This window comes from Eriocheir sinensis, chromosome 37 (genome assembly GCF_024679095.1).
Source record: "Eriocheir sinensis breed Jianghai 21 chromosome 37, ASM2467909v1, whole genome shotgun sequence".
Taxonomy (NCBI): Eukaryota; Metazoa; Arthropoda; class Malacostraca; order Decapoda; family Varunidae; genus Eriocheir; species Eriocheir sinensis.
The window spans coordinates 12,529,071-12,545,268 of record NC_066545.1 but is presented as its reverse complement, the minus strand read 5'-3'; the positions used below and the strand labels follow the sequence as shown (position 1 = coordinate 12,545,268).

The following is a 16,198-nucleotide window of genomic DNA, read 5'->3' as shown; positions in this document are numbered from 1 at the left end:
GTTCACTCCTGTACTGGGAGGAACACCTGACCTCGGATGGCTGGCACATTATATTTTTCACTAACTCGCGCGTCCTTGGAGGGAGCTAGGACGAAGCACAACTTATTCCACGAAGATTTGTCAAAGCAGAGGGTTGAGTGCGCTGCGCATTGTCGGACAATCAGAACAGGATTTTTTTTTTTTTTTTTTCCGTGCCGAGTGCGTAGCCAGGGTTAACAAGAAACACAACCCATCCCACCAACAGCCGTCCAGAGAGGGAATCAAACCCCGGAGTCCGTTCAGCTTGGCTTTTGAGGCTTACGCAACATTAAAACGGAAATATTAACTTTTAGTTCAACACAGTCTCGGGAGATATATCAACACATTTACCACCAGAAGACTGATCAGCATCAGCAGGAGGTTTTCAGTAACGTTTACATAAGAATGTAGCCAAGTTTCCAATGCCTACAGGACACAAAGGCTGTTACGGGCCGGGCTTTAATTGACCAGCGACGCGAAAAGTCTACGGTCACAACCAGACGCTTTTCAATTACCGATTGGCTCCATTGACTTACATGGATTTACATAGATATTATGACCCCATAGACCCCATGGTCAATATACCAGGAGATTGTTGAATAAAATTTATATTAATCTTTCCTTCAGCTTTCCCTATTCATCGGTTCAAAGTTCAGGTTAGGTCGGTCCGCTGTGTTTTCCAGTCAATGTAACTATGAAAATGTTTTATTCAACTAAACCCAAACTTTTTCATACTAATATTAGAAAAAACAGGCCAGATTTAAGGCTGCTCCTGACTATCAACAAAACTTATAAATTCTCCATCCTCTTCAAAATGAATATTGAAATATCAATTGATATAATATCTGGAAAAGATGGGCAGTTTTAATTGAAAGCCAGGTAGGATTAAAAAGTTTAAAGTTCAAAATAAATTTGACTAAGATGAAACCCCCCGAATATAGCCTGTGTAATGTATAAGTCTGTCACAAATAGGTAAACTCCCGCAGAGGATTATTTAAACAACAAACAAACAATTACTTTTTTATATATATGTATAAAACACTGAAACATTTGTAAACAAGGATGAGTTGCCTGAACTCGCCCTTACTCTGTGAATTACATTATTACACTATTTATATATAAACTCTGAACAATCTGTCCAACATATATATAACACACCACATGGATAACCTATTTAAATCTTTGACATACAAAAACCATGGCTATAAGTAGTATCACACTAAGGATTGCATTTTCTTATTTTGAATGTCGCGCAGATTATTTTTGTGCATTGGTATAGATTTTTAACATTGTGGCGATGCGTTGCGATGAACTTGAGGCTGCTATAGTTGCTCTTTGTAACATTAACACACACCACTGTCGTCTTTCAATCACCACTATCTTATCCTTATCCTACCCTATCCTAGAGAAATCCCTCTTATTACTAATCTCTTCCCCTAACACTTTGCACTGCCTTCTAACTTTCCCTTCATCTCCACTGCCCTCTACCCAGTTATCTTCCATACCACTCTTTCATTATTCAACCCTATCCTAGACAAATCCCTCTTATTACTAATCTCTCTCCCAAACACTTTGCACTGCCTTCTAACTTTCCCTTCATCTCCACTGCCCACTACCCACAGTTATCTTCCATACCACTGTCTAATCATTCTTCAACCCTATCCTAGACAAATCCCTTTTCCTAACACCCAGCACACTGCCCTCTAAGTTAACAATCTCCACTGGCCACCGACTCTGCTAGCTCTAAAGTACCTGACTATCTCTTTTGATGCTTCTTACCCTCCCTAGCTGTCATGTTCCAATCCTTGTCTCCATGTTCAATCATCCTTCACGCTTAGCTACCTTTCCGCCCACTTCCTTTCGACGTTCCAGATCCATCCTCCAGCTCCCCTCCCCTTCACAACATCCATCTTCGTACCCTTGCAACAGACCCCACTACCTAGCCTTATACATGCTCTCACACTCCCCTTCTTGTCCTCATCCTCACACTCACCATCTATTTTAAGCCTCAATACCTTATCCTTGCAAATTCCTGAGCTCGCGATCTACCTCGTCAACTTCACAACCAACACAAACTCGCCCTCAACCTCATCTACCTCACAATCAACCTCCTCTACCACCACCTCATCATCAACCTCCTCTACCACCACCTCATCATCAACCTCCTCTACCACCACCTCATCATCAACCTCCACTACCACCACCTCATCATCAACCTCCACTACCACCACCTCATCATCAACCTCCTCTACCACCACCTCATCATCAACCTCCACTACCACCACCTCATCATCAACCTCCACTACCACCACCTCACAATCAACCTCCTCTACCATCACCAATACGAGCTCACTATCAACCTCATGAACCTCACAACCAACATTCTGCCACACATCCACTCCCACTTCATCACCACAAACTCCACTATCTATCCTCACTATTACAGACTCCACAACCTACCCTCAACATTAGACCCCACTACCTATCCTTATACTCACACACTCCCCTTCTTGTCCTCACACTCCACCACAGCGGCAACAACCAACCATTAGCAAGATTACAAAAGTCGTACATAGCAGAGCCAACAACTCCTGGAAGCCTTGCACTCCTTGATACAGTTACGGAATTATTTTGACAGCCGTCGGAAGTTATTGTCTAAGCTCTGATCCCTTTACACCTCACCAGTTGAAGGAAGGAAGCTTATTGGATATCCACTAATTGCATATAGATGAAAGTAAAGAGCTGCTTAGATGTGGAATGTGCTGGAAAAGTTAATGAAGTGCAATGTGGGGCAACCCGAGAGTGAGTGAGTCAGTGGCATGTTAGTGTGTGTTGACGTACATGTCTGACACCCGGGTTATATGATCATTTGTGGTCTGTTCTTCGGGTAAGTTGATAAGGCAGAGCTGAAGATGGTTTGTGGACGAAGGAGTTCATCTAAAGCCGGATTAAGGGAAAGGCTTGGGTGTTGAGGGGATGAGAGGGTGAAGGGGAAGCGGGAAGTGAAAAAGTGAAATGAATGGTAGAAAGGAAGCAAAAGGAAGAGAGTCTACCGAAAGAATGAATGGAGGAATGCAAGTTTACCAGTGGGAGGAAAGAAAGAATGAATGAGTGGAAGTAAGAGGGAGGGACTCATCAAGGGGAGGAAAGGATGAATGGAAGTAGCAGGAAGAGAGTCTACCGAAAGAATGAATGGAGGAATGCAAGTTTACCAGTGGGAGGAAAGAAAGAATGAATGAGTGGAAGTAAGAGGGAGGGACTCATCAAGGGGAGGAAAGGATGAATGGAAGTAGCAGGAAGAGAGTCTACCGAGAGGGGGAGAGGATGGAGAAGAATGGATGAAAGAAGCTAAGAAAATAGTGTATGAGATGTGGATGAAAAGGGAACACCAACGGAGGAACTTGACTGATTGAGAAGAGAAACAAAATAGGGAAGCGCCGTTGCAAAGGCTATGCTTCCCGACCAACACCTGAACCTGGAGGAACGGAAGTGTGTTTACCGAGGGGAGGAGAGAATGAATAAAAGAGGAAGGGACTTACGAAGAAATAAAAGAATGAAAGGAAGAATGTAAGAGGAAAGGAGGGAGCATGAGGGAGAAAGTGGAAGGGGCTTACGGAGAAATAAAAGGATGAACGGAAGAATGTAAGTAAGAGGAAGGGAGTGTGAGGGAAGGAGGGAGCATGGTGGAGAAGGTGAGTGGAAAGTGAACTGGATATATACACAGGAAGGGACAGAAAGGGAAGCAAGGGATAGTATGCACATAACATGGGTAACAGAGGCGAGCAGCCACAGGTATTAGCTACAGTCACGGATACATTTGTAATAGTAAAAAGAAGCCTTAGCCTAAAACTCTTTAAAAATAGTTGAAACCCTCTTAAAAGTTACATATTTGACATTTAAAGGAAAAAGGTCTCAGCCTTAGCCTCATATCCTTTGCTAACTAATGTATATAAAAACTTTAGGCATTGTATATACACACTGCCCTGTTTGTTTTTAAGTACAAAACACACATACAGGTCAGTTTCCTCCCTTGATTTACAAATATGAAAAGACGTCCGCCTCTCCGATTGCCAGAAATGTACACTATTGATGCTCACATGAATAAAGCCTTTACACGAGAAACAATTAACCCGGTAGCTGTGGGGACCATGTTTCTTATAGGTCCCCCTCTCAGCAAGAAAAGAGAAAAAATCATCCCATCGCTGGTACACGGTAAAGCCACAAACTTGGCCCGTCACTGCTAACGGGTTAAATATCAAGGATGACTTTAACAAATGTCCTAAACTTGACCCTTAAAAATGTTCGTTCTTTTCAGGTCTGCAACGAGGGATAAACTCCGTAACCGATAGACCTCCTTCCCTCGGCTTCTGGGGCAAGATACACGTCAGGAGAAGGAAGACAAAAGTAAATATAAACTCTTTTCAGGAACAAGAAACATGAGGTATATATGTGTTTTTTTGTAAAGTTTCTTCTCTGGCAAATTACACGTTTAGTTTTGTCCCTGTTGCTTTGGCGCCTTTTGTCTGCACTCAATAGTTCATTTGCATTGACAACAGTTCATTCGCATTGTTCAGTATTGCTATAGGTAGTTGTGTAGGTATTATAAGTATATACACATGCGCACACACACCTCTCCCGACACTTATGTATACACGTGTGCGGATTTGGTCTACATAACTGTGAGCATACATACATAGATGACCTGAAGCTATATCCTGATGCCTTCTCTTTTTTTACTCTAACACCCCAATTTTGGTTACATAGATGACCTGAAGCTATATCCTGATGCCTTCTCTTTTCTGACTCTATTTTAACACCCCAATTTTGGTTACACAGATGACCTGAAGCTATATCCCAATTCCTTCTCTTTTCTGACACTATTTTAACATCCCAATTTTGGTTAACTAAGTATATAAAAAAAATATATAAACTACACCTATTATACAATTTATTTTTACCATCCAGTCACATAATTTCCTTCACACTTTTGTATTGTCCCTGAGTATTGCACGAACATTCTTAAGGCATTGCTGACCCATTCAAGCAGCAGCAGCAGCAGTATGGAAAGCAGCAGAATGTTATGTATGAAAGAAGCAGAAGTAAAGTTAAGTATTCCTGATTCTGATAGTGTCTCTAGGTCAGTGAAGGTAGTAGTAGAAACAGCAGTAGTGGTGGTTAATAATGGTTGCCTTGCTGTTGGTTGTAGTCGAAACGTTTAAGGTCAGGTGCTCCATGGTACAGGACAGGAAGCTATTTAGTTTTAGTTGCCTAGTTAACGGGTCTTCATAATCATCACTGCCATCATCATGTGACCCTCTCTCCTAGTGTGTGGTTAATATCTTTTACATTATTCTAAAACATTGTCTGCTCAAACATAGAGACAAGACAGCTGCCAGGTTAAAAATAGGTCCCCACACACATCTTTTTGGCATTTGTCTCCAAGAAAATGATGAGGTTAGCTACAATTTGGCTGAGTCAGTTTGCTTCATCACTGATTATAATAAATTTGTAAGAATAGTATATGATTGTCTTAATATTAATTACTGATAAACTAATTTGGTCACTTGCAATGTAGCTGCGACTAACCCATATCTGGACTTTGAGTGAGTTTGAGGCACTTGTGGCCACATCAGCCTTTTGGAAGTAAATGCCACAATGAGTCAATTCGGCAGAGACATTTTGCTTTATATAATATCCAAACACTTTTCTTTTTCACTAAACACTTGCCCTGCCTTTCACCTTGTTAGAAGCAAAACATTGTACCACGGAGCCACACAGCCTCTTGCAACAGTGACTAGTAGTAGCAATAGTTGTCATGGTTGTTAGGTAGTGGTCACAAAACATGCTGGAATAGACAAAGCGGTAAACAATGGCAAGAAGATAACAATCGCCAACATGACCAGCAGCATCCTAACAACTCTTTAAATCTCTCGCACAAACACGCACGTCTCCTCTACACACACATATATAAACTTCACTTCAATACATTTCCACAACCTCAGACACAAGAACGGAGCAAATCACTATACAATCACACCCATCTTCCAGCTTTTATATATATTTGCGTGCACACCTATACACACATACACACCACCTCAGACACAACAAGAGAGCACATCACTACACAATCACACCCATCTTCCAGCCTTTATATATATTTGTGTGCACACCTATACACACACTTCACATCACTACACAATCACACCCATCTTGCATCCATTATATATATTTGTTCTCCCCTCCTTCCTCATCCCCTACAGCACTAGTCTTCACCAGTGCCCGGTCGGTAACACTAGTCGATGCAGATGCGCCTGTAGTAGCTGCCGAGGAGGGAACCCATGTCTGTCACGGCCTCCAGCACTCCCCCCGCCCTGGCCGGCTCCTCGCAGGGCTCGAACCCGTATTGGAAGTGGTCTGTGGTGGAGGCAGGGCGTTAGTTTAGTGCCGATGTGACGAGGAGAGGGTTCTAGTGTGTTAGTTTAGTGTTAAGGTGAGGGGAGGTTTAGTGTTAGTTATATGGGTTTTGTAAAAGCTTATTGTGGTGAAGGCTGAGGGATGATAGGTCAGGTGTGTGAGGTGTTAGATAGAGAATAGAGGAAGGTTGTGGGCTGTTAAGAGAAAGATGAGTGAGTAAAGAAAGGTTATGAGGTGTTAGAGAAGATGAGAGAAAGGGAGAGGAAGGTTGTGGGCTGAAAGATGAGTGAGTAAAAAAAAGTTGCAGTGTGTTAAGAGAAGAAAAGCAAGAGTAAAGAAAGGTTGCAGGGTGTTAGAGATGTTCAAGAAAATGAGTGAAAGTAAAGGAAGATTATGGGGTTAGAAAAGCGTAGCGCTCGTAAAGGAAGGTTGTGGCGTCGATACATACAAATCATTACAACCTCCAGTGTCTAGTATTCATGGCAGGCTTGGGGAAAGGACTCACACATCCGGCAGGTTTCAAGGGAAGGGGCGTGTGGCTTTATAGTCTGGGGTGTGGAGGGGCAGTGTCTGTTGTGTGGTGGTGGATGGGGAGGGTTAGAAAGGATTACATACAGCACTGCAAAGGGTTAGATTACATACAGCACTGCAAAGGGTTAGAGAGGATTACATACAGCACTGCAAAGGGTTAGATTACATACAGCACTGCAAAGGGTTAGAGAGGATTACATACAGCACTGCAAAGGGCTAGAGAGGATTACATACAGCACTGCAAGAAATGTTAAATGGTATACAGGCATTAGATGGTACAGGAGTGCAAGTAAAGTTAGTCAAAGATAGTTGGGGTTGGATTTGTTTAATGTAAGTGGGGAGATTATATAAGAATGGGACAATGGTTGAGGTTCCTGTTTGTCAAGTTAGTCAAAAGATAGTTGGAAGTGTTAAGTGGGGAGATTATGAAATGCCAGAATTTTCTCTTTACTACACTCCCACACGACTACTGTGTGTAACGAAACACGAGAAACTAATCAAGACAAGGAAAGGTTTGCTGGCGCCGTGGGGATCGAACCTGCGACCAGCGTAACGGGAGAGCCACTCCTTATCCAGTTAGCCAAAGAGGTACCCCACTGGCAGAGGGAGTTATGGGAGGCTCACCCATCAGGCTAGTCGTGTCACTAAAATTATATAAGGATGGGACAATGGTTGAGGTTCCTGTTTGTCAAGTTAGTCAGAGTTGAAAGGGTTAATTAATGTAAGTGGGGAGGTTATATAAGGATGGGACAATGGTTGAGGTTCCAGTTCGTCAAGTTAGTCAGAGTTGAAAGGGTTAATTAATGTAAGTGGGGAGGTTATATAAGGATGGGACAATGGTTGAGGTTCCAGTTTAATGTAAGTGTGGAGGTTATATAAGGATGGGACAATGGTTGAGGTTCCTGTTTGTCAAGTTAGTCAGAGTTGAAAGGGTTAATTAATGTAAGTGTGGAGGTTATATAAGGATGGGACAATGGTTGAGGTTCCTGTTCGTCAAGTTAGTCAGAGTTGAAAGGGTTAATTAATGTAAGTGGGGAGGTTATATAAGGATGGGACAATGGTTGAGGTTCCCGTGTCAAAGCATAAGGTAGGTTTACTAATAGAAACTCGTAAAAAAAAAAAAAAGTGAGAACTGTCAAAATAATGTACTATCTTGACAATTCTCGTTCCTATATCTCCATTCAATGATCCAAGAAATGTTTTTCCTGATAGCCGTACTCATTAGAATGGTACACACCTGAACCACCTTAGCTTTTATCATGTACATATTTGATAAAGATTTCATGTAGCTGAGACAGTAAAAGAGAGTTACACCAAAGTTTCAATTTCCCTTCACCTTAAAAGTGAACTACAGTTTTAATCTAGTACACTACATACATACAAGAGATTGCCTTTGGTTTTCAGTCTTCCCACACAACAGAAATAATACACCACTACTGAAAGAAGTAAGGGAGCTGGACAGAGGCAGCTCAGCATTCCAGAGAAACAATATTACAAGAGCACCACCAAGGACTTCCAAATACAACATCTGCTGCTAAAGTTCTGGTGAGTTTGTACGACCACATTAAAGAACCCCTGAGATAGGAAAAGAACCAATACACTATTTACAGCGGTGTTAGTGTTCCCAGACTTCCCTTCTGAGAAATTATTTACAGACAAGACAGACTTACTAAGAGTTACGGAAAGAGTAAAGCTGCTCTAGCCCCACTGAGGGACCTTGGACCTGTGGCCGGCTGTGGGTGGTGTTAAGAAGACTTCCTCACGACACTCAAGAACACACACAAGGCCTCCAAAAGTCAACACAGGTGGGTTAGATTACTAAAGAAGGACCTTGCAGTGTCTCGCTCCTAATATTCAGCAACAAAAGGAAATCATAGAGACGTGAAGCACCTGGTGGATGCTTCGCTATATCCATAAGCTATTGAGAAGCACAGAGCAACTCTTTGTTAATACCCGACTACTTGGCTACTCTGGAGAGGCACTGTAAGATGTATGATATCAATATCCATCCATCTACCTGGCCTTATACTTCCTTACTTCCAGAACAACTTGAGGTGCAATAAACACACACAGCTCTATTGACGGAGCCACCGGCGGGGACGCAAGGGAAGCCAGAAGCGGGACTTTTTCTTGCAGGGAACACCGAGCCTGGCAGACCTGGACACCCTCACTAAGGGGAGGGACAGGGAGACACAGGAGGGGGTGAGAAGGCTGAGGGAGAGGTAACTGTGATGGAGGTGCAGGAAACATGATGGAGAGGAGGTGGTAAGGAAAGAATGACAAGGCAGAACAGGATAAAGGTGCAGAATAGTGAGCAAACTTACAAGTGGTTATAAGAAGGGCAGGGTAGCAGGGTAAGGTGCATGACTAAATAAAAGCAGGAAATGGTTGAGGAAGGCACGCTATAGTAAAGAACAAAACTGAGGCGGAATCAGACCAGTACGATCAGAGGGAAGATCCTCACCATATCTAAAGTCTTAAAGAATGTAATTTAGTCTTACTGGAAGAGTGGCATTGACTTTGAACTCTGCATAGGCAACTTAGTGTAAAGAAAATGTACAAAATTATGGGAGTTAATTCCACGTCTATTGCCAGGGAGTTAGTTCCACGTCTATTCCCAAGGCAATAAACTAATCTTTTTTCTTGGTTCTTTTTATGTGACTGGTTGTTATTGTTTAGGGCACACCAAATAGTATAAGACCTTGTAATAACTAAGACTTCATTAACACAAATATTATAACTTCTCTCTGTACTGATACAATGGTTGCTGAAGTGCTGATCTGTATAGTTTCCGAAGTGCTGGTCTGTATAGTTTCTGAAGTGCTGGTCTGTATAGTTTCTGAAGTGCTGGTCTGTATAGTTTCTGAAGTGCTGGTCTGTATAGTTTCTGAAGTGCTGGTCTGTATAGTTTCTGAAGTGCTGGTCTGTATAGTTTCTGAAGTGCTGGTCTGTATAGTTTCTAAAGTGCTGGTCTGTATAGTTTCTAAAGTGCTGGTCTGTATAGTTTCTGAAGTGCTGGTCAGTCTTGAGTCAATAAAAAGTGTAAATGTGTTTGTTTAAGAGGACAGATACATGAAGAGAGACACCACAGACAGCTCTCTATATAAACTGCATGGAAAGAATGTACAGGAAAGTCAAGGTAAGTAGACAGGTAAGTGAGGAAAGGAAATGACAGACAAATGAAGAAAGAAAAAAAATCAAGACTATATATATAAAGAATGACAGAAAAAATCAAGAAGACAATATAAAGGAAATGATAGAATAGGAAGAAAAGAAAAACACAAACTAAGAGAAAGCAAACAAAAACATGACATATACATGAAACAAAATTAAATGTAAATTGAAAGACAAACAAAAATTAATACACACAGAAAATAGCCAATGAAACACAATACAACAAATGTCTAGTTAATTAAATAAAGCAACAAAGGCAAGCGCTAAGTGGTTAAGGAATGGACGATATTCTCCCATGCGTAATAGTTTGTATTTTCAATTGTCCTTTTTACCTCCAGACCTCCATCCCTTTACCCTCCACTTGCAACTTCTTCCCTCATTCCCCACCACAGCCCCTCCCACCTTACCTCTCCAGACCTCCATCCCTTTACCCTCCACTTGCAACCTCTTCCCTCATTCCCCGCCACCCCACTCACACACCTTTCCAGCACCTTACCTCTCCAACCCTCTCCCCTCCATTACTCCCCTTGATCCTACCTTTGAAGTACTCCTCGTTCCTCTTCAGCTGCTCCACGAGGAAGGTGTTGTCCATGGGTCCCTGTGTGCCCCCAACCTCCTCGGGCAGCTCCTCCGCAGGGATGTGCTGGTGGAGTGATGACATGTCCTCGCCATGGAAGTGGAGCTGTGTGGAGGGAAGGAACAGTCAGGTGATTTTAAGCAACACAATGTTAACAAATACATACACAAACATATGTGCAGATATTTAATGCTGTCATCAATCTGTCTTTCTTTCATCAGTTAAACGTATTAAGTGTAAGAGAGAGAACTGGAGCTCACTCACTCCCGTACTCACCCTGCCCTTGATGGTGTCGGAGAGGAAGGGCTTGATGAAGGAGAACACCCAGTCGAAGATGGCCGGCTCGTGCACAAAGTGGAGAGCCTTGAATCGCAGTGGAAACACCTCCTGCAATGGCAAGTGTAGTGGTGATAATATGCAATGACAAAACTAAAGATCCTCACGATCCTAACATGTATGTACGGATAGATGGTGATGGTTGTAATGCTTCACAACAATACATCTTCATATCGATACATTATCATATCATCGTCTACACTGACTGGTTAAGGTAGAAGGTAGTTGTCACCCTCATAAAATATTTGCCTAAGTCACTTTTCATCGATTTCCAGTTTTTGTCTATATCAATTTTTCATCATGTGACGGAGTGAGGCCCATTTTTGTATAGTTGTCTTCGTCATTCAAGGCTCGAGTGTTCTACAAGTAGCCTTTTCATTTCTGCCTAAATCTGAAGCCAAATGAGATAATGAATTTTTTTTTCGATTTCCTGAAAAGTAGAAAATAATGACAGCCAGTTTGTTTACGAAGGTGATGTAGTGATGGTGATGATAATACGCAATGACAAGATAAAAATCACCATCACTGTCTGTAAAGGTAATGGTGACTATTTCACCAATATATTTTATCTTGACATCATGTACACTGGTTGAGGCAGAAGGCAATGATAAAATGGCCTCTTCTTCTACTGTTCTTTTGTTGGAGTAGTGCTTGGTGGGCTTTTTTTATTACTAATTTCTTTTAGTGCCCTTGAGCTCCCTTGCTGGAAAAAAAATAATAATAAAAAAAAAAAAAAAAAAATCCCTATAGGTATAAATGTTACAGGTATTTCCTCGGCCCACCTGAATCACGGAGATCATGCGCCTGATGTGTGTGGGGGTGAGCTGATATGCGTGGGCCATGGAGAGGCCGGCACAGTCCACCACAGCCGCCACACCCCGGAGCTGTGTGACGGGGAGCCGCACCACATGTTCCAGCACCACCACCTGCGAGCGGAACACATCATCCAAGCCGGCGGTCTCGGGGTTCCACGCACCTGTTGGAGGGAGAGACAGGTGAGGTAAGATTGATAACTATTCTTAACCCCTTGACATCACCAAACTACAAGAATGGAAAAAAAAGTGCCTGCTACAATTCAATTAAGAAAAATGTAAAGTCATGCACCTTGGCAGGGGAAATCCAGCATACCAATACCACATGGGAAACACTCCTCTATCCACCACAGAGGCAGAGGAAGACCTGGGAGTATATGTTACCAAGCTACTAGTGAAAGCCAAATCCGTGCCAATCGCAGTGGATGGGTTAAAAACAAAAACAAAAATTGAAAGAAAAAGAAAGGAATTTATGATAAAAGAGCAGTTGAGTGAGGAACGATGACGCACCGGCCCTGAAGACGATAACGGTGCGGCCGAGGCGGTCCGGCATGGGCAGCACAGTCTGAAGGCGCAGCGGCCACACGGAGTCCAGCGCTGAGGGGACGAGGTTCACATACATGTCTGCGTTCTCCTGCCGCGCACGATAGTAACTGCGGACCTGCCGGGGAGGAGAGGGAAAAGTGGGGTAACTGTGTACCTGCCAGGAATGAGAGGAAAAAGAACGGTTTGGTGACATTCAGGATTTACTCCATAACAGATGCCTCTATTTATTTTTTCTCAAAGTGTTAGGCCTGTGCTTATAGGCATGAGGTTTCGTTCCTATAAATAAATGTTTGAGCTAGATTTTTTAGTATGGAGTTGCCTGATTCTTTGATAGTTAGGTCATCTTTTCCTTCTGTTTCATCCCTACTCATTCTCTTTACCACTTTCTCCTGCCAACCCTCATCACTGTGAAGTTCAGAGTAGAATATTTCCATAACCTATACTACTTCCTCCTTTCATTCTACAGCTCTTTCTCTTCCTCATCTTGCTACAGAAAACACTATTACACACAGACATATACACTAACGCACAATCCTCCCAGCTTACCATGGCCATTGCCTTGTCGTAGTCAAACTTTCGTGCCCGGAGGAAGGAGAGCAGGAAGGGCTTGTCGAGGCGAGAGTTGAGTCCCGGCTCTGCCTCCACCATCTCCCTGTGTGGCGAGAGTGTGAGAGGCATTAGGCTGGGAGGGAATGAAGGGGGATGGTAGTCTGACAGGAAATTCTGGTTTGCATTAGGAGTTGTAAGGGAGGAAATATAATGGGAAAAAAAATATGTTAGGGCATTTCTGGCAATAGATGAGTACTACTTCCAGGGAACAAAGAGAAACCACATTGGAAATAACTGGACACTTTAGAAATTAATGTTTGGGTATTATTTTGTTATCTTTAGTAAATTATGCATGTTTACTGATATGCTTTACCAGATAAATCAATGACATCCCCCAAAAAACAGAGGAAATTCAAATCCCTGATCATAATCCTCCCCAACAACAAAAAAAGGTTAAAACAAAACAAAAAATCTGAAACAAAACAAAACAAAAAATCTTATATCTTGAACGCTACTATAAGAGAATGCATAATCGTAACCCCCCTTAAAAAAAAAACATGGACGATAAAAAGAATCTACAACTGAACACCCCCTCACCTCAGAGCCTCCACGTCCCGGTCCACCCAGTCAGGCTTCTCGTGCAGGTCCCCCTCGGCTTCCTCACACAGCACGGCGGGGAGGGAGCCATCGCCCGCCACCGCCACCACCCGCCTGTCCTTCCGCAGCACCTCCAGCACTGGCCCTGAGTCCCGTGCCTCCACCACCAGCGCATCCCTCCCCTCTTCTACGCCCTCCTCCACTCCTCTTCTCTCGTTGAGCTGCATTGTGCCTATGTGCTGCTGTGGTGGTGCTGTTGAGGTGCTTCCGTCTGTTCTGCTGTCTCCTGCTGCTGCTGTTCTGCTCTCCTGGTCTCCTGTTGGGTTGCTGTTGCTGTTTTGGCTGTTGGTGTTGGTTCCCCTTACTGTCGTTCCTGCTGTGTTTGTGGTTGTTTGTTGTTGTGGCTTTTTGTCTAGTTGCTGGAAGTAGAGGTGGATGGTTAGCGGTAAGGTAAAGCAATGGTAAAAAAAAGTAATAGAATTCATCAGTATATGAGAATAGAGTAGTGGGCTTTTTCTTCATTATTTTTCCTTTTTTTTTTGCCCTTTGGCTTTTACATAGTATTCATCAGTATACGAGTATCGAGTAGCGGGCTTTTTTTCATTATTTTTTGCCCTTGAGTTGTTTCCTCTGCTGTAAAAAATAAATCAAGTAATAAGAAATACAATTGATTATAACTATACTTTAATTATTTTTTCCATTTAAGTTGCACAGAATTAAATCTTGTAGTCATTTGAAATATGTCTCTGTCTCTAATAGGCTTGGGGTGCCATCACTACCCTTCAACATGACTCTGTACTGGCACTAAGGAAATTAATAGAAAGAAAAAGGTAGCTAATTCATTTCTCTCCTCAAATGGTTGGGGCAACATATGAAGAGGGGACCATTAGGAGCAGCGAGTAGCGGGCTTTTTTTTATTAGTTTCCTTTTTTGTGCCCTTGAGCTTTCTCCTTTGTTGTAAAAAAAAAAAAGTGAGTAGTAATCGCAACCCACACTATGAAGAACCAAGCTAAAGTGTACTATCTGGAACTCAACATCCCCTACACACACATACACACTCAGCCAAGGCCTCTCAAACCTATACTCCTTAAAAAAAAGAAGCTGGAGTGCGTACGAGGTCGGTATTCTCAGACGCCTCCACCTCTCACGTCATTTGTTTCCAATGGCTAAAATGGAGCTTAATCGGGTTTTCATGTGTGTTTTTCACGTTTAACCCAGTAGCATCAGGGATCGTGTTTCTTAATGGTCCCTCCAAGCGAGAAAAATGAAAAAAAAATCACCCCTCACACAAACCATTTCATATTATATATCAAAGCATTTGTGATCAGATTATGTATCATCTATTTTGGGGGGTTTATATCATAGCACAAATTTGGCCCGTCGCTGCTACACGGTAAAGCCACAAACTTGGCCTGTCGCTGCTACCGGGTTAAGGTACAGAAGAGGGGTCAAACTACCACCAGGGTAATAAATGTACCTCTGGAAATGCCCAATACCCCGTCAAAAACCCTGTCAAATGTGAGTGTGTAAGCGGTGAAGTGTTTGAGAATACGGTCCTGAAGCTCTTAACCCGGTACCAGCAATGGGCCAAATTTGTGGCTTTATCGTGTAGCAGCGAGGGGCCAACTTTGTGCCATGATATAAACCCCCCAAAATAGATGATACATAATCTGATCACAAATGCTTTGATATGTATTATGAAATGGTTTGTGTGAGGGGTGATTTTTTCTCATTTTTCTCGCTTGGAGGGACCATTAAGAAACATGATCCCCGCTGCTACCAGGTTAACATTCTACTAAACATATATATACCCACACACACACACACAGCCAAGGCCTCTCAAGCCCTTACTTCAGTCTCTCCTGTGAGCTGTGTGGTGGCATGCGGTGGTGGGTTGAGAGGCTGCAAAGTGGAGAGGCCAGACTCCTCCCTTGTCTCCACCATGCTGGGCCTGTGTGGAGGGAAGGGAGGGCTTGTGAGGGGTGGAGCTGGGGGAGGTGGAGGCCTGTGAGTATGTGGACAAGACAGTGAAGGAATTGAATACAGAAGAAAGGGAAAGACAGTCATGGTTAGGTTCTCTGTCCAATAATTCTCCCTTCACATCTATAGCAGAACAATAAAAAAGAAAAGTAAGAAAAAATAGAGTATATATCAAAACATCATCTCCTCCTCCTCTTCTCTCCTCTCCAATCCTCTTTTTTTATATCTTTTTCCTCTAATATGTTCTTTTCACTTCTTTCCTCTCCTCTAGTCTCGTCTAATAGTTTTCTTTCTTCACCTCTTCTCTTTGCTTCCCTCTTCTATGGTCTCCTCTATTCTTCTCTTTCGTCTCCTCTCTCCTTTCCTCTTCTCTTTCCTCTCCTCTTCTCTCTTCTTTCCTCTTCTCTTTCCGCTCCTCTCCTCTCCCCCAGTGACCCAGGCCACATCATAGGAGGGACAGCAAGGTAAGGGACATCAGGCAGCATTCAGGATCGCAGGCTCACTCGTCAAGTCTATTCAGTTTCCATCTCTCTTTTCAGGGAACGCCCGACTCCCACTCTCTTTCAAATGTTGGCTCGACTTTTACAAATGAAAAAAATACTGATGCAAGGTTTGAGGAGTTGTCTTTTCAATGCTTCCTCCCTTCCCCTCTTTCCTTCCTGCT

At 42.8% G+C, this 16,198-nt stretch overlaps 1 protein-coding gene and 1 long non-coding RNA gene across 52 annotated transcripts in view; one reads left to right on the top strand and one right to left on the bottom strand.

Moving 5' to 3' along the window:
* Positions 1 to 1,026: 1,026 nt before the first annotated feature.
* Positions 1,027 to 16,198, bottom strand: part of LOC127008263 (alpha-tocopherol transfer protein-like) — a 23,718-nt gene continuing 8,546 nt past the window's right edge. For 2 of the 50 annotated variants that reach the window (XM_050880047.1, XM_050880042.1), the window contains exons 2-9: positions 15,406 to 15,505; positions 13,555 to 13,973; positions 12,955 to 13,060; positions 12,373 to 12,523; positions 11,833 to 12,026; positions 10,991 to 11,101; positions 10,675 to 10,819; positions 1,027 to 6,432 (exon numbers count right to left, since the gene is read on the bottom strand). In XM_050880047.1, coding sequence (XP_050736004.1) covers positions 6,311 to 6,432; positions 10,675 to 10,819; positions 10,991 to 11,101; positions 11,833 to 12,026; positions 12,373 to 12,523; positions 12,955 to 13,060; positions 13,555 to 13,973; positions 15,406 to 15,498 — 1,341 coding nt within the window. In that variant the 5' untranslated portion in view covers positions 15,499 to 15,505 and the 3' untranslated portion in view covers positions 1,027 to 6,310. Of the gene's footprint in view, positions 6,433 to 9,000; positions 9,134 to 10,674; positions 10,820 to 10,990; positions 11,102 to 11,832; positions 12,027 to 12,372; positions 12,524 to 12,954; positions 13,061 to 13,554; positions 13,974 to 15,405; positions 15,506 to 16,198 lie in introns of all 50 variants that reach the window. The other 48 variants (XR_007760951.1, XR_007760954.1, XR_007760966.1 and 45 more) reach the window with 48 other exon arrangements.
* LOC127008266 (uncharacterized) lies at positions 4,336 to 9,140 on the top strand. Of its 2 annotated transcripts, none has more exons than XR_007760975.1 (3): positions 4,336 to 4,422; positions 8,368 to 8,768; positions 9,007 to 9,140. It is a non-coding gene; the product is annotated as an uncharacterized LOC127008266 (long non-coding RNA). The 2 variants fall into 2 exon arrangements; XR_007760976.1 differs by having other exon boundaries at positions 8,368 to 8,508; positions 9,007 to 9,125.